Source organism: Schistocerca piceifrons, chromosome 4 (assembly GCF_021461385.2).
Source record: "Schistocerca piceifrons isolate TAMUIC-IGC-003096 chromosome 4, iqSchPice1.1, whole genome shotgun sequence".
Classification (NCBI taxonomy): domain Eukaryota; kingdom Metazoa; phylum Arthropoda; class Insecta; order Orthoptera; family Acrididae; genus Schistocerca; species Schistocerca piceifrons.
In genome coordinates this window covers 207,997,118-208,024,014 of record NC_060141.1, presented here as the reverse complement: position 1 = coordinate 208,024,014, position 26,897 = coordinate 207,997,118, and the positions used below count along the sequence as shown (strand labels likewise).

The 26,897-nt window shown below is 37.9% G+C and overlaps 1 protein-coding gene across 1 annotated transcript in view; it reads right to left on the bottom strand.

The window, feature by feature from the left end:
* Positions 1-26,897, bottom strand: part of LOC124795733 — a 300,666-nt gene that overhangs the window by 199,697 nt on the left and 74,072 nt on the right. The window contains exons 2-3 of the mRNA XM_047259816.1: positions 25,803-25,863; positions 19,309-19,341 (exon numbers count right to left, since the gene is read on the bottom strand). Of these exons, the coding sequence (XP_047115772.1) occupies positions 19,309-19,341; positions 25,803-25,863 (94 nt within the window). The remainder of the gene's footprint in view (positions 1-19,308; positions 19,342-25,802; positions 25,864-26,897) is intronic.

The window sequence follows — 26,897 nt, the reverse complement described above, 5'->3', positions numbered from 1 at the left end:
ACAAGTAAGAAGCTAAGTGCATTGTACTTAACAGAGATGGGAGGGGGCAGTGAAAAATAGACAGGGAAGACAACGAAAGGTGTAGAAAACTAAAATGGAGTGAAGCAGGCCAGACACCAGTTTCTCAGAACACCACAGGTGGGAACTAGCACAATATGTCCTTGGTTCTTGCCACCCACCTGGCCTTAATTTACATTAATTTCTTCGATCTCAGCTTTTCTTCACTGTAACTACTCTGCTTCACTCCATTTTAGTTTTCTACATCTTTCATTGTATTTCCCATCTACTTTTCACCGCCCCCTCCCACCTCTGTTATGTACAACGCACTTAGCTTACTCACTCTCATTAACTCATGCACTATGTTTTAGTAGTAATCTCTGTCTTGAATATTACCCTGTCTTACACCTTTAAGCTCCCAGGTTTTCAAATCGCATCCAATGCAGTCTCCAATAATCAGTCTTTCTTTCTCATCCCGTACCGTAAGTCTCTCCTAACCTGCAGTTCTGGGTGACTTTCCCAAAATCGACCCTCTTTCCTAGACATCTCCAATCCTTTCCCATCACCCTTCTTCCTTCCCCTTCAACCCTTCTGCCTGAAGAAGGAGCCATTGGCTCCAAAAGCTTGCCAGTCACAACAGTCTTATGTGTGTGTTCTGCTGCCACTTGGTGAGAAGATTTTATATCTATCCAATTACATAATTTTATCAATAATTGATTGTTTTCATTGTTAAATACATTCAATGAGATACAATTTTCTTCACCAAACATGTTAGTAAAATCAGTATCCGGTAGCCCAGGACATCAGAAGTAACTTATGTACAGATTTGGCAAAACAAAAGAAGCAACATCCAGAAAGAGAAACAAAAGTCAATTTTAAACTACAGTGAATTAAATAAACAGAAATAACAATCTTTAAGAGACACAACCAGTCAGATGACAGTGGATGAGCCAAAAAAGTTATGTGACTGGAAAATTTCAAGATTTGAGAAACTATTGGTGGAAATAGTATCAAAACTACAGTACAGATACAGACATCTGCAGTTTACGATGATTATGGAGATTAATTTCCCACAGATAACTGAAGAACTAATAAAGATTATTAATCCACTGCAGCAGCAACAGTACTTAAAAGTTGTGAAGCAGTAGTTTGAGGTAAGATAATTCACTTTAAAAAAAGGCAGACAGAAAAAATAATGTGTAACTATGTAGCTGACAGCAAATCAACAGACAGGTACAAGACATGAAAATAGATATATATTTCATATGTGGGGTTATTTAATCTAGAACAAAAATGGAAAGGAATGGGAGGACACCTTTATTTTTACAGGATTAGGCAGGAATATCATGCAGGACCTATAGAAGATAGAGACATAGAAATGTGTATGTAGTGAGAATGAGTCTGCATGGAAATAATAAATTGAGTGCTATGTACTCTGATGTACCAATTATCTTTGAAGATAATATGGATGTACGCAGCATTTTAGAGCATTTTATCTACTTTTGTATGTTCAATGTCTTGTGTTTAAGTGTCCATTTACTGGAAAAATAAAATTCTTAATATAAGCTATTTTCACTTCATTACAGTCCATCCAACAGTTTGGGGGCCCAGTAAATCATATTGGGTTACAGGGGTAGCCTCTGAAGTGAGTTCAATTGCATTGAGGGTTTTTCACCTGTCAGGTGAAAAAAAGGTGAAAGCTGTGTCGAATGAAGTTTTTCAGCATCCAGAAATTTCACATAAGTAATTTTCATTCATGAAAATATCAAATGGAAAGTATCTTTTGCACAGAAGAAATTGCTGGATGCTGTTGATGGAAGTAAAGCATGGGCAGTTGAAGGGAAAGATGTACAGAACTTATGGCATGCAATTGTAAAAACAATGCTTTTTATTTTATCTGGTATGCAATTTGACCAGCTGCAAACTTATGTTATGTGCTTGAGCAAATAGTATATGGAACTGACTTATGATAAGTCTTGATCAGCAATAAGAAATAAAAAGTTCTTTCATTAAAAAATATCACTCAGTGATAAATACTGTGCAACATATTAGTAAGGTTGAAGTATTACAATAGTCTCTTGCAGATCATGCTCAACCACTGGGTTGGTTGGTTGTTGGGAGTTAAAGGGATCAAAATGCGAGGACATCAGTCCCTTCATCCTATGTGCACTGAACCAGAACCATTGGCAGATATGGCTGAGACTGACAAAGTTGTAGATGGAAATATGGTGCACTTGCTGTGGCTTGGTACTACTGTAACAAAAGCAGGCTAACTTTTGCTGCCTTAATAACAAGATTACTGCAAGAAGGCTAACATTTGTCAGAGAGCACAGAAACAAAACATATAAGTCAGTGTTCACAATGCAATCACGGCAAAAGTTGTCAAGTAAGAAGAATGTTGAGAGCTATTATTGTCAGCAGAAAGGTCATTATAAGGCTTAATACAATGCAAGGATGTTCAATTTCTTCAGAGAAAGTCAAGAACCTAGACATCAAGTTTTAAGTGGCTACTAATTTTGATAATGTTTGACTTGCTTATAGTGCTGCATCAAAACATATTACTTTATATAAGGGATAGATTCCATTATTTAAAGCACTGGAGAAGTTCAAAATTCTTGTTCAGATAGGAGGTAATTCAGTTGTCTACACTAAAGATGAGGTGTCATCCAAAGAGCGAGATGCCAAGGCCAGATTGGTATCTCACGATGAAGCCACAACCAAGCTTAGTTGTTGCCAGATGCAGTGACAAATGAGTGGAGTCATCATAGACATGCCTAGAAAAGTTTCCATACACCACCCCACCAGTACTCTTGCTTATGTATGAGCACAGCATCACTGAGTCACTCTGCAATCACTGAAGATAACAACATTGTCTCTCTACTGAGTTCGCAGTGCAGTAGTTGTATTAGGCAAAACTCGGCATAAATTTTTATTGTCAATTGCACTCAGTGAGAGGAGACTAGTATCATGTGATACATTAATGCTCAGTAACAGTAATAAATACTCATATTCCAGTGGAAATATGTTATATCAAGAGCTACAAATTTCGTCTTGTTCATAATCAAGTGATCAAATACTTTGTATGTGTTACAGTATGACCTCTGCCTCCTACAGGAGTAAAGTTAAGAACCTGACACTGTACTAATGAGTTATTTCACCCAGTACAACAGGTGGTATTGGACCACTCGAGTTAAGTGCATTAGTAAATGGGGTACAGGAACATTGTCAAGTGGAGGATACATTATATGCACATGGTTTGAGAAAAATATTGTTATGGGGAGCAGCAGCCAAAAATCAGATTTAACAAGAATGAAATTGTGGAATTTGGTGAGGGGCCACTGGTAACTGATACAAAAGCTGAAAATCCATGTTACAGACTGTTGTTTTGTATTGAACATATTGAACAAGGAAATTGCGAATCATCTGTGCATCTTTGTTATGGCACAATGGGTTGGAATATATTAACTCCATGAATCATATACATGGAAGAATCCTGGAGATACGAGAAGGTATCAGATAGATTATATAATGGTAGGACAGATTTAGGAACCAGGTTTTAAATTGTAAGATATTTCCAGGGGCAGACGTGGACTCTGACCACAATCTGTTGGTTATGAACTGTAGATTAAAACTGAAGAAACTGGAAAAAGGTGGGAATTTAAGGAGATGGGTCCTGGATAAACTGACTACAACAGAGGTTGTACAGAGTTTCAGGGAGAGCATAAGGGAACAATTGACAGGAATGGGGGAAAGAAGTACAGTAGAAGAAGAATAGGTAGCTCTGAGGGATGAAGTAGTGAAGGCAGCAGAGGAACAAGTAGGTAAAAAGACAAGGGCTAGTAGAACTCCTTGGGTAACAGAAGAAATATTCAACTTAATTGACGAAAGGAAAAAATACAAAAATGCAGCATGTAAAGCAGGCAAAAAGGAATACAGAAGTCTCAAAAATGAGATCGACAGGAAGTGCAGAATGGCTAAGAAGGGATGGCTAGAGGACAAATGTAAGGATGTAGAGGCTTATCTCACTAGGGGTAAGATAGATACTGCCTACAGGAAAATTAAAGATATCTTTGGAGAAAAGAGAACCACTTGTACGAATATCAAGAGCTCAGATGGAAACCCAGTTCTAAGCAAAGAAGGGAAAGCAGAAAGGTGGAAGGAGTATATAGAGGGTCTATACAAGGGCGATGTACTTGAGGACAATATTATGGAAATGGAAGAGGATGTAGAAGAAGATGAAATGGGAGATACAATACTGCATGAAGAGTTTGACAGAGCACTGAAAGACCTGAGTCGAAACAAGGCCCCGGGAGTAGACAACATTCCATTGGAACTACTGACAGCCTTGGGAGAGCCAGTCCTGACAAAACTCTACCATCTGGTGAGAAAGATGTATGAGACAGGCGAAATTCCCTCAGACTTCAAGGAGAATACAATAATTCCAATTCCAAAGAAAGCAGGTGTTGACAGATGTGAAAATTACCGAACTATCAGTTTAATAAGTCACAGCTGCAAAATACTAATGCGAATTCTTTACAGACGAATGGAAAAACTGGTAGAAGCCGACCTCGGGGAAGATCAGTTTGGATTCCGTAGAAATATTGGAACACGTGAGGCAATACTGACCTTATGATGTATCTTAGAAGAAAGATTAAGGAAAGGCAAACCGACATTTCTAGCATTTGTAGACTTAGAGAAAGCTTTTGACAAGGTTGACTGGAATACTCTCTTTCAAATTCCAAAGGTGGCAGGAATAAAATACAGGGAGCGAAAGGCTATTTACAATTTGTACAGGAACCAGATGGCAGTTATAATAGTCGACGGGCATGAAAGGGAAGCAGTGGTTGGGAAGAGAGTGAGACAGGGTTGTAGCCTCTCCCCGATGTTATTCAATCTGTATATTGAGCAAGCAGTAAAGGAAACAAAAGAAAAATTCGGAGTAGGTATTAAAATCCATGGAGAAGAAATAAAAACTTTGAGGTTCGCTGATGACATTGTAATTCTCTCAGAGACAGCAAAGGACTTGGAAGAGCAGTTGAACGGAATGGACAGTGTCTTGAAAGGAGGATATAAGATGAACATCAACAAAAGCAAAACGAGGATACTGTGATGTAGTCGAATTAAGTCGAGTGATGCTGAGGGAATTAGGTTAGGAAATGAGACACTTAAAGTAGTAAAGGAGTTTTGCTATTTGGGGAGCAAAATAACTGATGATGGTCGAAGTAGAGAAGATATAAAATGTAGACTGGCAACGGCAAGGAAAGCGTTTCTGAAGAAGAGAAATTTGTTAACATCGAGTATAGATTTAAGTGTCAGGAAGTCATTTCTGAAAGTATTTGTATGGAGTGTAGCCATGTATGGAAGTGAAACATGGACAATAAATAGTTTGGACAAGAAGAGAATAGAAGCTTTCGAAATTTGGTGCTACAGAAGAATGCTGAAGATTAGATGGGTAGATCACATAACTAATGAGGAGGTACTGAATAGAATTGGGGAGAATTGACAAAAAGAAGGGACCAGTTAGTAGGACATGTTCTGAGGCATCAAGGGATCACAAATTTAGCATTGGAGGGCAGCGTGGAGGGTAAAAATCGTAGAGGGAGACCAAGAGATGAATACACTAAGCAGATTCAGAAGGATGTGGGTTGCAGTAAGTACTGGGAGATGAAGAAGCTTGCACAGGATAGGGTAGCATGGAGAGCTGCATCAAACCAGTCTCAGGACTGAAGACCACAACAACAACATCATATACAGAGACCAACAGAGGAATACAGTTATCAGATTCATTAGGATATAAGTTGCAGTAGTTATTCAAAGATGAAGAGGCAAGCACAAGACAGTAGCGTGAGGCTGCATCAAACCAGTCTTTGGACTGAAGACAACCACCACCACCACCACCACCACCACCAACAACAACAACAACAACAACAACAACAACAACAACAACTTTAGATAAAAGTATTAATCAAAGAGAAAAACATGTTTCAAATGGAAATGTGCTTCAGGCAAAAGAAACAATGTATTCATTCCCCTAACGAGATTTATTAAGAGCAAGTATTGATGGTGGAATACTAGGCTGTACAACAGTGAACATAAACTAGAAAGTCTTTGGAACTACTACTCCCACTGTCAATCCAGTAATAAGTTTTGCACATGGCACTGTTGAATAAGTCAGCAGACATAGTTAAAATACAATGAGGATTATTTATGTTTCTCATCTTTCTTTAAAAGAATGAATCACTGGATGACCAGTTAACTCTGGAAGGTATTGTGAAAACTTCTGAACTGCTAAGTAGCATTAAACATCAAGGTTTTTGTTGATTACCAGTATTTTAATAAACTCTAAAGAATAAGGTGAGATGATAGTTTCCTCAGAGAAACCGAAACAATATGAATTCTTTTACTGATTTGTAAATGTATCTTATTTCAATTGAGGTACGAGACAAAAATTCTCCCTTAAAGAATCTAAACAACTTTATGCCCGAGAAATATGTAAACACACCATATTAAATATTGCGCAATAATTATCCATCTTTCAGGACCTTCAACACTGCAGTATATTATTGAATAATTCTGTTAATAAAAATTTTCCACATTCAGACCTCTGTCACTTTTACTCAGGTCTAGGAGGAATTACTTCTGCATACGTACTGCCGCATCATTTCACTTAAATGTTGATTGCAAATGCTACTTGTGCAGACTCCTATATTTTTGCTCTCAATGACTAATTTATCCCCGGATTTATAAAAGGAATGTGTCAAAAGCAATTTGAAAAAGGCACCTGAAAACATATTGTGGAAGGTTGGAAAGCAAAAGAGTCTGTTATTATGAGCTTTTTTTTCCACTTTCAATAATGTAGTTGCTGTGTAACACAGACTAGAGTAGTCTACATTTAAAATATTGTGCTGAGTGGCAAGATAGGTAAGTAAGTGGGCAGGTAGGATTTTTTTGAGTGGTAGTGATTTGGGTGTGGGAGGTTCATGATTTTTGCGTGTGCGGATGTGCATACTTTGTCTGAAAGCAGGTTTTATCCTTTTCTGTATCCCCATCTATTGACCAATGCCTCTTCCATTCGGTGAGCAGCCATCCATCTTCATAGAGACAGATGCTTCTTGGATTTTCCAGCTTTTTTTTAATACTGTTAACGTATGGCTCCATATGCAGTAATTATTATAAAGCAACTGCACAGTATACATATGTCAATGAGTTGAAGTATTATTAGGTTTTTTTAAGTAATAATGCTGCTTTTAAGAGTTTAGTGTCATAAACCTGTGAGACAACAAGATTAACTAGTGGTAAACAATGAGCTACAACATACCAACTATTTAAAAACCTTACTTACGTCACATTTCTGTCTGTAATAATATATTCAAAGTTTGCTACCTGTACGAAGGGAGGTACTACAGTTACTAAAGTCCCACAACTACAGTTTACATACATTAACATGCATAGATGTTGAGCATACTGACTTACATTCTTTAGTTGTCAAACAGCTCCTAATGCCCAAAGATTCAAGACTGTCTTTCCACAATCCCGAAGTAGTCTGTTTCTGAATCTGGTGTGCAGCAGCACAAGACTTTCCTTGGCATTGCAAAGGAGCAGTAGTAAAAAAAAGTAAGAATCACAAGCTGTGCCACAAGATTCTGTTGCAGAATATTTGCAAACGAAGTTTCCTCCCCAGAAACATTGGACAAACGAACAGATATTCTTCCTAACATAATTACAATGGCAGTTAATAAATCACAATATCTTGAATTGAGCCAGTGAAACATTCACATTGTTCCAGAAGAAATCCTTTCTTTACATGGTTCAAAAATATTTATTCTTTAACTGTATAATTTTCTCTCAGATAAGTATTCATATGTATGTGTACATATTTTTTTCCTTCCTCCTGGGTAGAACAGCTTTCATTCATTCTAAATAGTCATTAGTGTATTGAGTTCTTTTATACCTGTGTGGCCAGCCAAGAATGTAGCCCAGACTCTAGTAGTTATCAAGTGCAGATCTAAAACAAAAGTGAGTATTTCACCTTTGATCATTGTTTATGCAGCATTTTTGCTAAACAAGCACTAATCTCACTGATTTGTCTCACCAGAAGTACATAAATGACTCCCTTATCTTTTTAGCATAGTTATTTTACAAGATCCTCAAAGATTTTAAAGTGTTGCCATTATTCAAATCTCCCTTGTTCTATGATGAAATCTAGAAGTAAAGATTTGATTAGTGTCATCTTCCTCCATAATGTGGCACACTCCCAATACATTAAGGTTGTTTAACAGCTTTATCTAGTCTACATTTGATTACCTTGTTCATACACAGTTGTTTTCTAATTTCATGTACCAGGTTTCTAAAGGGTATCTCTGTCTTTTCCTATCTCTTGGAAACTTGCAAAGAACTTCCCTTGTTCATCTGTCACCCATTCCCCTAGCTACATTGCCTGGACATCTCCATTACATTTTCATTATAACCTTTTCCTGGAAGCTGTTCCATGATCCATTTCTTTGTTTTCCCATCTCTCCCACAGCTTCCCAGAATTTGAAGTAGATATTGTAATGAACCTTGTGTTTTGGACACATCAGCAGTATACTTTTGAAAATTATTTCATTTACCAAAAGCGCCCTGCCGTTCTTATTCTACAGTTTGTTCCTTTTACTGTTCATCCTATTACAACAGTAAACATGACTAATGAGATCACCACACTTCATTTCATATTTTAGCACTAGTACGACACTTCCTAAACATATAGGATTGTGTGATGTATCAGTGGACAATTCATGAATGCCATAACATAGTTGCAGACAACAAGCTACCAGTACACAAGAAGGTACAGAGGGTTCTGTATAATCTTAAAATGTAAAATTAAGGTAATGACAATAATAAACAAAAAACAATTTATGCTAAATTCTCGCAAATTAATCATTAATTCATTTCAAATTTTACAGATTTAAATACAGAAAACCCAATGAAGGTGGCTCGAAAGTGCTGCAATGTGTTTGGGTCTAAATGAAAAAACAGTCTGCAAATAGGCAGAACTTATATCCAGTAATTTTTGGCAGATGAATATTTTATAATATTTTATCAATGCAAATCGTTTTCAAATGCCGACTAAGATCTTTTGGCACTATTACTAATGTGCCAAGAACCAACGACATCATTTTCCCTGTTTCACACCAAAGTTGCTGCAGTTTGATTTTCAAGTCTTTGTGTCTGGAAAGTTTTAAAAGTTGTTTCTCACCGATTCTGCAATCATCTAGAAGGGCAATGTCAATGATCCACACTTTCTTTTACTCCATTGTTGTGATGTCTGGTGTTCATGTTCCAGCATTCGATTTGTCTGAGGCTCCATAGTAATTTGGTATATTTGTTTTTGACAACTTTTTCTGGCTTGTGATCCCACCAGTTTCCCACCACTAGCAGGTGATAATTTTTGTGTAAGTTCCCATAGATCATTCATGCCACAACATTGTGGTCTCTGCTTGTGATCAGCCTGAGTGATCCTCTTGCAACAGCAAAAGATATGGTAAACTGCTTCCTCTACAACACATCACCATGGACCACTCTCTGCAATGAAGCATTGCTATGGAGAACTCTCTGCCACAAAACGTCATTCTTTTGCTGATTTCTTGATTATGACTTTGATAATGTTAGTTCTGATGGCTTGTTCCTGAGCAGCAAAAAAAAAAAAAAAAAAAAATCCAGAATCTGTTGATCAGCCAAGACCAGATCTTTTCTTTATCCATTTTTTGTCTTTGATCTTCTCCAAAAACTGCCCATGCTAAGCTTTACTGCACAGACTGTTAAGCACTAGAGCACAGCTTTCCAGTAATGATTCTTTATTTGCTTTACTTTGAGAAGCCTTTTGTCACTGACTTCAATCACAGGTGATTCTTGCTATCTTTCACACAGTCTGCCACACATGGTTCTCTTCTTCCCATCTGCTTCACCTGCACAGTTCTTCAGCATCTGCTTTTCTGGGCAACTATAGGCTGCTGAGGTCACTGCAAGGATCAAGTGAATGGTGAATTTTCATGAGTATTCTTGTTTTCCTGTCCATAATATCTAACTCTACTTGTGTCCAAGTAACAGCACCTGCAGTATATCTGACATATGAGCCAGGTACTGAATTGGTTACCTTGATGATATTGCTGCTATTCAGCTTGCTTTTCAAACTTTTTCCAACCTCTTGAGTTTACTCTTTCCAGACCATACTTTCTAGATGCCTATGCTTGACCTTACACAACTCCTGAATGTATAGGCATTTGCAGTCTTCTGGCTGGTGTCACTTGATGGCTTGTCCATTTGGCATTTTGATGCCTTCACTTTAAGAGATTTTGATCTTTTCTTTTACCCAAGCCAAATTCAATGCTGATGTTATGGCAGAAGATTCAGACTGTATTCATCAGAGACTAGATTTTAATTTCAGATTTTCTGTAGAGCTTCAGTTCACCTATGTACAGCAGGAAGGATATATTCTGACAATTTTTCACTGTTTGGTAGTCCAGATTTGTTTTCTGTTAGATGATTGACATTGGGATCAAGGCAATGATGAACAGCAGTGGGGACAGTGAGGCCCCCATGGAAACACCCCTCTTGATGTTGAATAATGCATAACTTCTGATGACTTAGCTGAACCGATGGTTTCCAGGTGCTTTATGATCCAACTGCATGATTTCTGGCTCAAGTACCCATCCAGTCTACAAGTGAAAATGGGCTAACCCTTTAACTTAATGCTGAAGACAGGAAATATCCGTGAATGGCTAACAACTGGAAAATGTATTAAATACAGAAGGATACAGCTGCAATTCCAGAAATTACAGGCCAAAAACATGCCCATTCATCACGTTGAAGTTGCCGACAGTAATCATAGCTGACAGAATTCAGGATTTTCTGGAAGAAAACAACATACCAGTTGGAAAAGACCAGTTCCTGATTGAAAAAAATATTCTGGATAACTGGAAATCCAGAAAATAAATTTACAAATGACCTAGATTGACTGCAAGAGAACTTTTGGTTCACTGCTGTACAGGGGATGTCCAGTTTTGACTTTCTTCACTTTTTTGCTTGATCATTTGAGGTGTTATCTCCAGCTGTTACAGTCTGTTCTTAAGAAAATTTATTCCTGAAGTCCCTAATCCATTCAGCAGTTTCATTGTAGTCTCCCTCAGTTTTCTATACATCTTTACAGAACTGGGTTGTTGCCCTTTTTCCAGTTTTTCAATTTTTGTTTCTGGTAGCTGATTCTTACTCTGGTAGAGTGTCCTCTGATCGGATCTGAAAGTTTGATTTTGCCTGTACTGGATGATCATGGCCTCTTATCTTTTGATTTTCCTATTCATTGCAATTATTTGTTGCTTAACAATTCCCTAAGCTGCTTTAATTTTCTTGTACTCACCCAAAACTTTATTGGGCATGCCTTCTTCTTCTTCTTCTTCTTCTTCTGGTTACTCAGTTTATGCTCTCATGTCCTAGTTGCTTGGCTCAGATCTCCAGTCTTTGCTTTTCAGTTACAGCCAAACATTCCACTTTTTATTTCTCAGTTGATTTTCTGGCAGTCTTTGATGCAGATGCAAAGTTCTGTTAATAATATTGCTGTACTGTAAGTTAGCTGGTTCATTTATTTGATTTTTATTATTTGGACAATTGCAAGGACAGACTACCTCAGTGTAGCCAGTTGTTTTTTGAAGAAAGTTATTGATGTTGGGTGCTGTCTCCTCTCTGCATAAGATGACACAGGGCCACAATTTTCTTTCAGATTTTGTAATCTTTGAGTCAGTGTGTCATCAATTACTCATTGTTCCTCTTCTTAATCCACATTATTTGTAAGTTTTCTTATGATTCAAGTTGTTCAGTGACTCCAGGTGTTTGATGCCAAAGCAGGTTGTTTTACTTCTGTTTCACAACTTTTCTAAATTTCTTAGAGCTCCATTTCACTTAACATGTTGTTCTTACAATAAATCTCCTCTGATCAGCTGGTCTTAGTTTTGTTATCTTTGTGTATAAGATATTCTTGCTAGTACATGCACTTTTGTTACCCACACTTCTGAGGTTCCGATGAGTAGAAGCACTTCATGACTTTGCAATTCTCTGACAGTGTATTTCTGCCTCTTCTGAGTTTCACATTATTATTACTATTATTATTATTATTCTAATATTATTTTGTTTGGCCATTGAAAGAGCCCATAGAACCACTGGCTAACTTCAGTATTATTCTCGTTCCTATCTTCATAAAACTCCATCCTGCCACAATGGATCTTCATTACTAGTTTATTTTTGGACTGGATTTATTTCTGTTAGTTGTTTGGGGATGAGCTTACAACAGCAGATCTGTCTTCTGTAGTTGTCCTTGTCGTTGGCAGAGAGTCAAAAGTGACTTCCTCCAGATCCTTCTGGGCGCTGTCCAACCAATGTAATTTGGTCTTTCTGTTCCCATTTATAGTGTGAAAGATTTTTGTCATTACTCCTCAGTCAACCATTTGTGTTATTTGTCCATAAAACTGCAGAAGTCTTTTCTGTACAATAAAAATCATTCTGTAAGGGAATAGAAATCTTCTGAACTTTTGTGCATCCAGATACAACCATGGACCAGAATATTTTTCACAATACCTATCAATCCATTTCTCAATGAGACTGACATTCTTGGTTGGCGACGCATCAAACATGTCGAGAATTTCTGGGAGAATGTCTGTCTAACAGCATATTAGTTACATATTATTTAATCTTATTGCAAATGATTTTCAGGTCTAGCTTCAAATTTAATAGCTCAAATTCTTCTACTAAATGTTGAGGTTTACCTGCACTAGAGGCAAACAGCATTAGGTCTCCAGAAAAGGTGCTTCTAACTAAAAATTATCTCTTGTGTTTTACTGAGGAGTAATTTTAACATTATTTTCATTATTTTATTATCTTCTCAATCAAATGAAATATTCTTACGAAAAAGTTGCATTGCTTACCACTGCACTGTGACAAGTTCTTAGTTCTAAATTTCTTGCACTTTGGTTGGTGCACATCAATTCATAAGAAACTAATATTTTTTTGCATTTCAAGAATAAGGAGAAAATGCCATATTTTAGTTAGCACTACAAAAATTCTGATTGCTTTCACTGTTCTGAATTCCACATCTGCACAAGTGACAAAATCTAATTAAATTGTCTGAAGTGTGTTTTCAAATACATTAATTCAAAAAATATGGCTGCAGGGTAATAATGAGTTATGGTTAACTTCTCAGTTCTTGAAAGTAAAAATTCAGTGTCATGGTTCTTATATTCAACTACGGTAGACTTCATGGATTTAGGTAATGGGATAAACAAACAATTTCATGTCTTCAGTCATGGCAAAGTTGTCTCCAATGCTTGATAGGAACTGGTTTTTTTTTTCTAGACAACAGTACCCATCTGACAGCGTGCTGAAATAAAATGTTTCATTTTAGAAGTATAAAAGTGATAAGAACTAATCAAAAATGAAATAAGTGTGGAATAAGTACTACCATCAAATAGCGTAAGCAATAACTGAAATTGTAAAGGGCTCATTTCTGACAAGATAGCTAAAATGCCAGAGGGGTAATGTGCAACAATGTCACATGCCCCTTTCTTGAGCCATTACAGAGATATTTGGAATTCAGACGAGGATACTAGTGCAAATATTACTGATGAGGAGTTCTAAACCACTTCTATTCTTGGCAGCCAAATACTAGCAATGAAATCATCTTTCAACACCAGAATTTGAATGTGCTATTTATGAGTCTAGTGCCACAGCACTAGAATGTGTAACCTCAGTGACAGAGGGAGGTATAGAACTGAATAGTACTGAAATGGTTATTTTGAGTGTTCAACATTTTAAAGTCAATTACTGATGACCCTTAACGTGAGAGAGACTGGCATGAGAGATTTTCATTCATAACCAATTATTTGCACATATGACAAGTCTGCTATTATTATAACACATAATGTCCAGCCAAAAATTAACTTATTAGAGACAGAAGAATGATCAAGCAAGGCTGCAGCTCTGTGACTGGAAAGAGACAAGTGTGACTGTTGAAAGAACTAAAAGGTTAATCTCAAAAGTTTCAAAAATGAAAGAAAATATAGGAGCTGGACCATAATTTTGTTGTATTTCTTCAGAAAATTTATCCTGAGCATGCTTTCACTGCACCATCCAAGTCAAGTGTCAGTGAGAGCTGTTCTCTTCAGTAAGACACTGAGACCGGTTTCAATCGTTTACATGTAAATCACTAGCTGAAATACCTATCAACTCTTCCTTTGTACATACATGTTACACCATTAATTATTTTTACTCATCTATTTGAACTACTCTGAAGACTGGAATCATTACAATTAAAGTTAAGTTCATTTCGACAATATTTATCAAACACTACTGAAGTGCAAGTGGAACTAACTAATTACTCTGCTCCGAATACAGTTTTAGATGAGAACTTGTCTGTGTATTTCTTTAATCAATACAAATAAGAATGAATGTGAAATAGTGTTCATATTTAAATGAAGGACAGACAAATAAAGCAAGTTTCACACAACTTTGCACTTTCATCAAGTGCCAACCAATTTTGATTTCTTAAAAACATAAGATTTGTTTTTTGTGAGGCACTTCACATTGACAAATGACTGCTTGGGTTCTTCACACAACAAGATTCCTTCAAATGACTGATGTGAAGAAAGATTCTGATGACAACACTAAGTACAAGGTGTACAACTTTGCTTCCACCATTTGCCGATACGTGGTGACAATGGTAAGTAGTGGTCGAAAGAAACGGATCGTAGACGTCAGCCAGTTAGCTTGGACCTCTGTCAACATAACCTCATTCAAACATTAGTCAATTTATGTCTGCATCATAAAGTTGTTCTTGATTGAAAATGTCAGTTTACGAGTCTAATTCTCGTCATTTGCGGCAGGTGTTACTGTTTTGTTTCAATATGAAGAAAGCAGTGGCTGAGTCTCACTGAATGACCTCGAGTACGTATGGTAAGGACGCCATTAGTGAAAGAACGTGTCATGAGTGGTTTCAATGCTTCAAGAACAGTGATTTTAATGTCAGACTGGCATAGTAGTGGAAGAGAGAACGTTTTCGAAGATTCCAGGTGTGCGGACATTTCTGAGTGAAGACTCGCATTAAACTCTAGAAGAATTGGCACAATTATTGGGAGTGACACAGCAAGCCATTTCAAAATGTGTCAAGTCCCAAATGGAATCGATTCATGGATCGCTTCAAAAGACGAACAATTTTTTCAACGCGGGATGCGTGCACTGCCCAAAAGATGGGAGAAAGGAGTGGCCAGCGATGGAAAATACTTTGAATGATACATATGTAACCAATTTGTTTCATTAAAGCCTCAAATGTTGGGAAAAAAAATGTCAGAAGCAAAGTTGTACACCTTGTAGAAAAGAATAGTCCATAAACAGAGAAACTAAGTAAGCAGCAAAGACCTACAATCTAAAAATAAGGGCTAAAAATGAAGCTCAGTAATCAGAAAATGTACATATAAAAAAGATGTGCTATACCAACACAGGTATCTAAGACAGGAATTAAAAGACAACACAAGAAAGAAGTCTTTATGGAATCAGTTATTTTAACAAAGCTAAGAAGAACATAACTACATATCCACACTGCCATTTTCACATACTACAAAAATATTTACAGTTGAAACTGATTTATACATTTATCAGGGGAAGAGGACAGAGTACTTGTAACTCAGAGTTACTATGAACTCAGATATAGATACAGTAATACAAATCAGAGTTTTCACTGAAAACATACAATGGGCCTAAATACGTAAATTTTACAAACAACAAGGCTAGAATACAGTATTAAAAGAAAAAGTATTATTTGATCCTGCTTTAGGTAATGTATTGTAATTTGAGACTTTGTACTGTACAAATGAAGATATAGTGTTAAAGAGAAAATACATTATTTTGAACTTGATCCTGCTTCAAAGAAACTGGATAACTTGGCTTGTTTCACTTTTCATGCATTACGCGTATACACCTCATTTTGCAAACTTTCATTAATATGAATTCAGAATGTTTTCACTACATCTTCTCGCACTGCTGTAATGCCTGCTCACACCAACAGCACATAACACTTCACTCAGTTTAAGTGTTTCAAAGTTCAAGTCATCATCTTTCGTCTCCATCCCTAACTTGAAGCTGGTCCACTTTCTTAATCATCACTGCAATGTTGCCACACATCAGCAATAATCTCCTCATACAGTAGTTCTGTGCACATTGGGAGATTACCATTAAAATGTACAAAACTGTCGAAACCTGCATCCTTCAGTAGAGCTAGGTCATTATCAGACACATCATCATCATCATCATCATCAGCAGCAGCAGCAGCAGCAGCAGCAATCTCTTCCAGTTAAGCACCAGCATTACAGAAGCAGTTGACCGAGAAGGATGACACCAGCTGCCAGGCAACCAAAATTCCATGGCTTGTAATAAGTTAATGGAGAGATTTAATTTCCTCCTCAGTCAGTGCTATCAAATGTTGAACCATTTTTTTCCCTTCTATAACACACTTTGAAATTTGCAATAATGCCCAAATGAAGCAGCTGTACACTGGTGTAGTTTGGAGGCAAAAATTCTACTAAACATTTTCCAAAACTACTTTGGGTGGATGTGCTGCACATCGATCCATAAGACAGAGGGTCATCTTTCTTTTCTTTTCATTCTAATAACCAGTTCTTTTAACCACTATTCCATTAAAATCATAATCATCCAAGAATTTTTATTGGGTTTGTATTCCATAGGTTTCATCTTTACACCTCTGAAACACCTTAGATTTTCCTACCAGAAGTATGGGAAGTTTGTCAGATCAATCTGCATTCAAGGCAGGAAGAACTGTCATGTGAATTTTATTTCTCTTCCCTCCATGACATCGATTAATCTTTTCAGCCAACTTTTCACTAGGAAGCAAACTGCAGATCAGACCAGTCCCATCACATTTGTAGATGATTTGATGTTTATAATCCTCCTTAAGATACCCAGCACAATCTTATCAATCCAGTGTTGCTCCATGAAGCTTTCAATTTGCTGGAAATTTTTCTCCCTGTGATTCCATGATGGTCTTTAAATCCATGTGACAATCCTGATAAAATCCTGAAATGTTGTGATGTTCATACTTCTAGCTGAAACTATTGCCTTTGCTTTCAGCAAGTCGCTAATGATAGAACTGCAGTCTGTTTTTGCTGGAACCATGTAAAAATTGGCTTTTCCAAATCTACCTCCTTACTGACAGTTGTATTTTGTTGATTTTGCACCCAATTTTAAAAACTCGTTCAAAATACTATTTCTTAAGCTGACAACTGTACACAGCATGGTACAGGCAGTTCCTAAATCTGAAGCAATTTCACATCTTGTTTTGTGTGGATTAGCATCCACCTCTTATATGAATTTTACTTTCTGATCTAGTGTGTAACTTTTCCTTTTCTGTTCGCCATGGCTGATCAAAACAACTTGATGAGAGAACATCTGTTCAACAATAAAGGCAGCATGCAACTTTTAGCTTCTCAAATGTTACCACAAAAGAAATTCTTGTAATGAAAACAACAGAGCCAAGAGTGTCTTGTTTCCATGCCACCCACTCTAGTTAACCACGATTTTGTTCCTTTTCTCTGCAGCACCACCCACTTTCTGTACTTACATACATCAATAAAGTTACAGAAAATATCACAGGGCTCCTTTTCAAACAACAATGCTCATTACAATTAAATAAAACTCAATTCATTCCACAAGAATTTGTTACTTTCAACAGTGAATTATGTAAAAATGCATTACGTATACATAAGGTTTAACTAACAATATTATGAAAAGGAACGTTGCCACTCAGCATATAGCAGACATGCTGAGTCACAGACAGGCACAGCATAGAGACTGTCACAAAGATTTCAGTCAGTAAGGAAATCATCAAAAATAGATGACAGACACATGCAACTGAAGCCACACTATGAGCAGCAGCACCAGTGCATGATGGGAGTGGAGACTGGGTGGGAGTAAAGAGGTGGCTGTGGCAGGGAGGGCAGTAGGGTAGTGACAGTGGACAGTGAAGTGCTGCTGGGGGACACTCAGAGAGGAGGTGCAGAGAGGGCAGGGCAGCTACGGACGGTTTGGTAGGTTAGACAGATGTGAAACCAGTCATGTGATCTACAAGCTAAGCTGCAACCACTGTGCTCTGCATTCTATGTGGGCACAACAACCAACAAGCTGTCTGTCCACATGAATGGACACCGACAAACTGTGGCCAAGAAACAAGTAGACCACCTTCTTGCTGAGCATGCTGCCGAATGTGACATCCCTCATTTCAATGACTGCTTCACAGCCTGTGCCATATGGATCCTTCTCACCAACACCAGCTTTTCTGAATTGCACAGGTGGGAACTTTTCCTGCAATATATCCTACATTCCCCTAACACTCATGGCCTCAATCTTCATTAGTCATCGTCCTCACCCATCCCGCCCCTTCCCTGTTCCCATTCCAGTCACTACACAGCCCTCATTCCACTATCGCACCTAGTCTTTTTACTTCTCTCTTTTCTGCTACCTCCACCCCACCCCTCCCCACATCTCCCCTGCACTCCGTCTAACCTCTGACTGCACACAGCTGCCCTACACTCTCTCCACCATGTCCGTGTGTGACCCCCAGCAGCACTTCACTGTCCCCCTCCCTGCCTCAGTCCATCCTTACCCCCACCCACTCACCAGTCCCATCATACACTGGTGCTGCTGCTTGTAGTGTGGCTTCAGTTGCCTTAGACTGCAGTCGTGTGTGTGTGTGTGTGTGTGTGTGTGTGTGTGTGTGTGTGTGTGTGTGTGTGTGTGTTACAAAGGCCTTACTGGCAGAAAGCTTCATTTGTGACAGTCTTTTGGTTGTGCCTATCTGCAACTCAGCATCTCCACTATATAGTGAGTAGCAACATTCCTTTTCATAATATTGTTACATTCCATCCTGGATTTTCCATTGTTTAAGGTTTAATTAATGCATTTTGAATTATATTTTGCTGGGACTGACAAAACTTTACATGTAAATAGGAATTATGCAGAACAAAGTTACGTATAAATCAGGTTCAACTGTAATACTTTTAACAAGTATACTGAACTATAATATTTGCTCTGCAATGTGGAAGGGCTTTGTCCTTTAAGTATATAGCAAAATTTAGCATCACTGGAAATTTTCCACTTTTGTGCAGTTATCCAGTCTTTTCTGTAATTAGTATTAGGTGAGAGACATATGTAAATGTACATAAAATGTAGTGAGCGTGCATGCGATTTTCTGTTGTATTAAAAGTACCGAGAACAATGACTTACACCATGTGGACTTGAAAGGGCTTCTGCTGCCATCTGCAAAATTAATAAAAGAATAACCATTAGAAAATTAGAAAAAGCAACAAGAATGAGTAACTATGTTCTCAGTTAGATAGTCAAATGAATAAAATTTGCTTGTTTTGAGCTCCACTATAGTGAAGTTTACACACACACACACACACACACACACACACACACACACACACACACATTGTGCATAAATATTTATTTTATTTGTTGTTATTCCCATATAAATATCTACACAGCCTACCATCTATCAGTGCTACTGATGAAAATTTCATCTACTCACATTACTGGCAGGTAGCCTTATGCCACTTTTCATTAAGTTATTCTCTTTTCCTGCAGCAGTGCTTCCTGAACATTCATTCACTCCATGTTCTATTCAAAGTTATTAAAGTATGAAACACTACAAACAGTACACTAATGTCTGATACTGTTTAGGAAAACAGTTGGCATCTGAAACAGCTTCCAGTCATTTAGGAATGGATAAATACAGGTCCTGCATGGGTTTGAAAAGAATCTCATACCATTCTTCCCGCACAATAGTGGCAAGTCCAGGTAACAACGATGAGGATCTATAGCAATTGACGCAACATTCTCTCCAAAGTAGACCACAAAGTCACACTAAATACTGAGATCTAGTGGCTGTGGTGGCCTGATGACATGCAACAACTCTTTTGTGCTCACAAAGCCAGTCCCGGATGATGCGAGCTGTGTAAACAGGGGCCCTATCACCTAGGAAGACAGCATTATCACTGGGGAACAAACAATGTATCATGGAATGGACCTGATCATCCCAAATGGTCACAATCCTTGATAGTAATGCTACCTTGCAGAGTAACCATGGCTGCAACAGAAAACCACAATATAGCTGCCCAAATCATCACCGAACTCTGCCATCTTTCATTCTTGGGACGTGAAATTGGCCTGTAGTTTGAAACAGTCTGAAACAAGGTTCATCTGACCACATGGGCATTCTTCCTCTTTACCTCAATGCAGCATTTTATATCAGTGAAAAAATTTCATAATAAATTGGCCAAGGAAATGAAGATATATTCTTCACATGTAATGTATACTACAAATTAAAGATTACTTGAAGACCTTGTGGTTAATAATGACAGCGAGAACTATCCCACATTCTGTCACATTACAGTAAGTGATTACAATTTACAAGAAAATGATGTGCCATGATCTATTGTGCATGGTAACATCCTGTCATTCTCCTGAGTTCAACATCCCCCTTATCATGGATGGATGCTTACTCAGTTTTTCAAGCAGTCTGAGGGGAGAACATTAAGGAAGTTAAAGAGGCATAGTTACATGTTTATGGGTCTAGAATCAGTTTTCCTAACACACTGGAGGGGGTGCAAGGGGCTTGTTCAGGTCCAGGAGTCAACAGCAGGTATCCATAGTGTGTGTATGCGCTCTCACTGATGTAGTTCAAAAAAATGCTTTATATTACAAGTTATCTTTTGAAAATTGCATAAATCAAAAAATATTGTACAATACAGATGAACAGAATGAGACATTCCATTTATTAAGGCACTGATCTCATATTCAGAAGCACAGAATTTGCTCTGTTCATCCAGCCTAATTTAGGTTTCCTACTATTTCCCTACACCATTTCGAGTAAATGCCTGGATGGTTACTTCAGCAGACGACATTTCCTACTCTCATACAAACACACTTGTGTATTGCTTGTGTATGTAATTTTTAAGTATTTATTTTTGTTATAGTATGATAACAAATCCTATATCATTGTGAAAAGTTCCCTGGATGAATGAATCAAATCAGCCGCTCTAATTTCCATTTTTCTTATATATTAAAATTGTTTTTGTTTGTTTGAATTTCTATGGCTCCTTTGTACATACTAACACAGCAGTAATTGGATTTCAATAAAACCTTACCATAGGATAAATAAATTTGGTGGTTCCCTGGCCCCAGAGCATAATCTGCTACTGTTGACTTATATGGGTTTCTCAGACAATTACTTTTTAACCAGGTGTAAATGATTCTTTTTCTAGTTCCTACATACACTTGATCCCCATGTGCACAAGATTTTGTGTAATCCTGCTGTGGCAAGTGGCAGACACTCATACTTTTGTAGTTTTCAAATATGCATGCAACAATTTTTGGTTCAAACACTGTCAGTTTCATGTCATTTTAGTATCTGCTACCTGCAACTGTTTTGACAAATGGGAGGGTAAACTTTTACTTTCGTAGGCTATTTTTCACAAGAATCTATAGATCTTTTAGGGTGTTGTGCCCTATTTATCTGTCATCAGAACAGCAATTTTTTCAAAACATGTTCTTGAATGATTGAGCTCATCCTACAAGTACTGCAGTTCACCAATCTTTTAGCCCAGACAACTAATATTTTCATCAGTCCTCTTTTCTCTTTGGGATGGTAATTGGAATTTTTGTTAATATATGCAGGTAGTGAGTTTTCTGCAGACTGTGCCCTACAGCTCCATCAGGTTTTCTATGAACCTGGTTCAATCTAAAATGGAATCTGACCTTTCTCCTTTCTGAGTGTGAACTTTATTTTAGAGTTAATACCATTCAGAAAATTTAGAAACTATGAGAGTTTGTTTTCTCTATAAGGCTGTATAATGAAAGTATCATCAGCATACTGCAACCAACATGAGGGAATATTCAACAATGAAAGGCTGTTTCTTCAAATTTTCCCATATTTCTTCACTGAAACCTTATGAGCAGGTTCCCCATAGCTACGCCACGAGTTTGCTCATGTAATTGTAACTTACACTGAAAGTGATTTTGTATAAGATAATGTTTAAAGTGATCCCTCATATCATTTGCAAAAACAGTTTCCAAGTGAGACATCATGTCAGAACTTTTAATTTTTTAATAAAATGACCAGAATCTTTAATGAAGTGTTAGTTTTTACTGTAAATGACTGCAGGAGAGTGGCAACATGTTTGGCAATCCCTTAGGTCATAAGAAACTGAGCGCTTAACGGTATCTCACAACTTTTCTTCTTAAGGCAATAAACAAGCTAATAAAAGCCTCTTCGATTTCTCCAATCAACAAGAAGGGTCTCATCAAACCAGAATCATTGCCATCAAGAAAGAATGGTTTACCAAAAATTCGAAAACCTGCTATTCCTTTAAGCTCTGTTGTTAATGCTACTAGTTACCTGGCTACTGGTTACCTGTCTACAACTTACTTCAAACAGCGATACAAATTATATGAGCAAACTCAGTGCAGTTTAAGCAATTTTTTATATGGAAAAAATTGAAGAAACAGTCCTTCAGTTAGTGAAGTAGGAACCCTCATGTTTGTTTCAGTACACTGACAATACTTCTGTTATATGACCCCATAGAGAAATAGCACTCTCAGAATTTCCAAATTTTCTGAAGGATGTTATTTTTAATATAAAGTTAAAGGTGGAAAAGGAGAAAGAAGGTCAGGTTACATTTTTGAATGCACAGGTACTTGGAAAACCTGATGGAACTATACAGAACAATGTCTGCAGAAAACCCACTTTCGCACGTGTATCTTCACAAAACTTGCCATCACCATCCAAAGCAGAGAAAGAGGTGTGATCAAAACATTAGTCATCTTGGCTAGAAGAATCTGTGAAGCACAGTATTTTTACATCGCACTCGATCACTTAAGAACAGCTTTCAGAAGAAATGACTGCACAAACAAAGATAAAACACTGCACTACACCAGAAAAGATCTGTAGCTTCTGGTGAAAAATAGCCCACTAAAGAAAAAGTTTTCCTCTCATTTATCAAAAATGTCACAGGCTTCAACAGTACAGCATGGAGCAGACACACAATTGACAGTGTTTAAACCACCCACGAAGGTGTGTACATATTTGAATACTGCAAAGTACCTACACCTGCCACTTGCCACAACAGGACTATATAAAATCCCTTGCACACTGGTCAAGTGAACATAGGAACTATAAAAAGCATTTACACTTGACTAAATAAACACAGGAGCAATTTGTGCCTGGAGGACATGGATAAAGAGCAAATTGTTGCCTTGAGAACTTTGATAAATCTGTAGTAGCAGATCGTCTACTGGGACCAGGGAACCAGAAAATTCATTTCTCCAATACTATGGTTTTATCACGATCTAGTTATTAGCATACTAGGGAATACAAAGTGGGCCATAAAAATTCCAAAGACAAAAACAATTTTAACAGAAGAGAAGAAGCACTTAGTGCTAATTAAAACACACAGAACCATTTCCTCTCCACTAAAAGCTTTGTGATACACATCACATTAGCACAACTCCGTGATCCTGGGCAGCAGTTTGGCAAGATCAGAAATACACCATGGTGTGGATATGTACAAAAAGTTAGGCTTGCTGAGCTTGTTCCAGTTTGATACTGCTTTCTAAGTCTTTATAGCCCCTGATGTGTCGAGCACTGAGAGATGAAATGTGAGGCAAGGCAACATGCCTTTGACCACACCTACAAGCTCATAAAACAAAAATCACAAAGGACACTAATACCAGCTGTGACATCTACATTGTATATGTTTTAGGATTATATTGACTGACAACCCATGAGGCTACTGACAGTTCCATACTCAAATTCTGTTTGTAAGATAATTAAATCCTAGTGTTCTCCACACTTCCTAAAGCAATTAAGCTTACCAAACAAAATATTTGTCACCCTCTCTTAAAGAAGCACATTGGTCACTTGGAGTGCTGTACACAGTGTAGAATTGGTACCAGGCAGCCATGTGACACATCACTGCTGACATAAGCCATGGCAGTGAAGTGGTGTGTATGAGCCAGCTAGTTGAATGGAATTAGTGTGTAAAATGGTTCAACACAGAGACGTGACAGAATGGCAGGAAGAATCTATCAGGTTTGGATGTGCTCATGACAAAACCATCAACAAAGTTGCCAAAATTGTTGATGGAGCAACACTAACTGCCCAACATGTCTACAGGAATGGTGTACCACTCTCATCAATGTAACACTGCACAAGAACAGAGGTCGTAAAAAGATTCTAATCAACAGCTAACATTGGTTGCAAACCCAGGCACAAACTGTTGGTTTTAGTTACTGACAGTCCATCCCAATGAGTTTCAAGTGGAACATTGTGAAGGGAACTGCACCCAAGCTAGACAATCGCTGACTGGAGGTGTTTATTGTGCTCCAACAAGTCAATTTTCCCTCTTTTCAGATGATGGGAACTGTAAAGTGCACTGACAGCTTGATTAGGTGTATAACCCACAAGGTGTGCAGGGAGTAATTCAGGTCAGAATTGGTTCTGTGACGTATTGAGGATTTTTTTGCATACTATGAGTTGTGTTCACCCACTCCTGTTACTGAACATGAAGCAGGATGTTTAATTCAGCACTACTGGGGACCAAGTGCTTCCCTTCCTTCTACACCCTCATGATGATGTGAACATTCCTGTGTGCCAAGATGACAACTGTGTCCTCATAACTACACACACACGTTCATGGTATGGCCAACTCACTGGCACCCAACTGCACATCAACTGGGCTGCTGAATGACCCTATCTTGATCTCTCAAGAAATGCCTGGGAGTATGTGGAACAGCAGGTGAATTGTAGATATCAATATCACCACAATTTGGTAGCTTCATGGGATCCTGTCAGCTTAGTTTGGTATGACATTAACTGAAGAAACTTGTGGGCACTCTCTCTCCAAACTGAGCCCAGTATCAAGATTAGAGGTGGTGTTACTTGGTGTTAGTGTGATGTCTCCTTGGGGAAAAGGGGGGATGTTGACAAGGGGAGAGAGGGAGCCATGATGAATCATATGACCATTTATATGTTGAAAAGATGGCTTGAGGCTGGAGGATTCTGCAAATTTGGTTTTTCATCCTACACCAAAATCAGCTCCTGTGCCTACATGTGTTATGGAGCCCATGTGCTTTTTGTTATTCACATAAGATTCTGGCCATACAAGTAATTTCAAAATCTTATGAGCTTCTCCACTAAAATTTTATGCTCTATGTAACTGATGGGCCTTCACAAGCTCTCAAAAATTTTGACAGTATCCGTCAAACATTGGACTGAGACAGTGGGAATGCTATAAGAAGAATAACTTCTGAAATGGCAGGCCCTCATTTAATGATGGATGACTACAGTATAGATGGATTCTTTTAACAGCAATGGCGAGTGGTAAATAGACAGTCAGTCCCTGCAATTAGATGGTGGCCCATTGGTCACTCTTCCAGTTACGGTAGTTCTCTGCAGTGCCTTCCTTCATTAACTTTCCATTACATCCCCTTTTAAAGGAACACCTTGTGAAAGAAAATCTCAAATGGAGCACACTTCAACTGCTGTCTCAAAATCATTTGACACTTTTGCAAAGCGCCAATAAACTCTCAGCTGTTTACTTGCTTTGACATATTCCAGAAATAAGTATTTTACATAGAAACAATCATCTACAGTAGTGCAGCAACCAGAAAAAATATTTTGATAATTCTATATTTTAAAGTAACATTCTTCATCATACCATAAGTAAGAATCCTGCAGTAGACTTCATCATTCGAAACCAGACTGTTAGCATCGTTGCCCTGAAATGAGAACAGAGAATATAATCAATTATTAGATACTGTACACTGGCAAATGAGAACAAAAAGGTGGAGATGTGTAACAGCTGTATGTTTAAAGAGTGAGCTTACACCTTACAAAAACAACATGAATGTCCACTACAGAGTAATTGATACTGTCATTAGTAACTAAAGTTGCCCTTTTTCAGGAACAAGCTAAGAATGTTACTGAAAAAATAAATTATGCTGTACATTCACTGCTGGCATATCTTTGCAACCTGAGTTTGGAACAGTTCAGTTATTCACATATACTTGTTGTACTACTGAAACTGTATGCTCTCCGACAATGAAGTATCTGTAAGTGCAGAATACGTCCTTTTTGTACGGAGAGCTAACACAAGTAAACTGTATTATGCTTCTCATGGATTCAACTAATTTAGAAATAGAACTTTTACAGTTTGGTGAGTTATAAATGATTTTCCCTCTAGAAGAGACCCGTGTGTGTGTGTGTGTGTGTGTGTGTGTGTGTGTGTGTGAGAGAGAGAGAGAGAGAGAGAGAGAGAGAGAGAGAGAGAGACCCATGGTAATGACGTCGACATGTCATGTTAAATTTTGTAAACTTAAATTTTATGAACTGATGAAGTTTGCTGCATCCGAAATATTGTCTGAAATAATTACTTTGGATTACACCTACATTCGTCGTTGATACGATAAATAATCGTGAAGCTGCTAATTCAGAACATGGGAAAGATTTGAATGCTGCATCGACTGGCGTTCGGCGTTCTTGGCCTTGCTGTGAACTGTTGAACATCGTCGCTCCCCGTCGCATGGTATTGCGTCATCCCAACCGGACTGCTTTCTCCAGCAGGTAGTCAGGACCGGATGAGTCAGCAACCCACCATCCCCTCCCTCCCAACTGGTTTTTTAACTTTTTTACAGCGACGGATCGCTCTGTGAGCAGACGCGCGGCTTCTTTACGGAATGCAATTTTAGACTAATCACCGCCTCAGCACAATATCTGCCATAATGATACTGCACAGAATTCTACACCGATAACC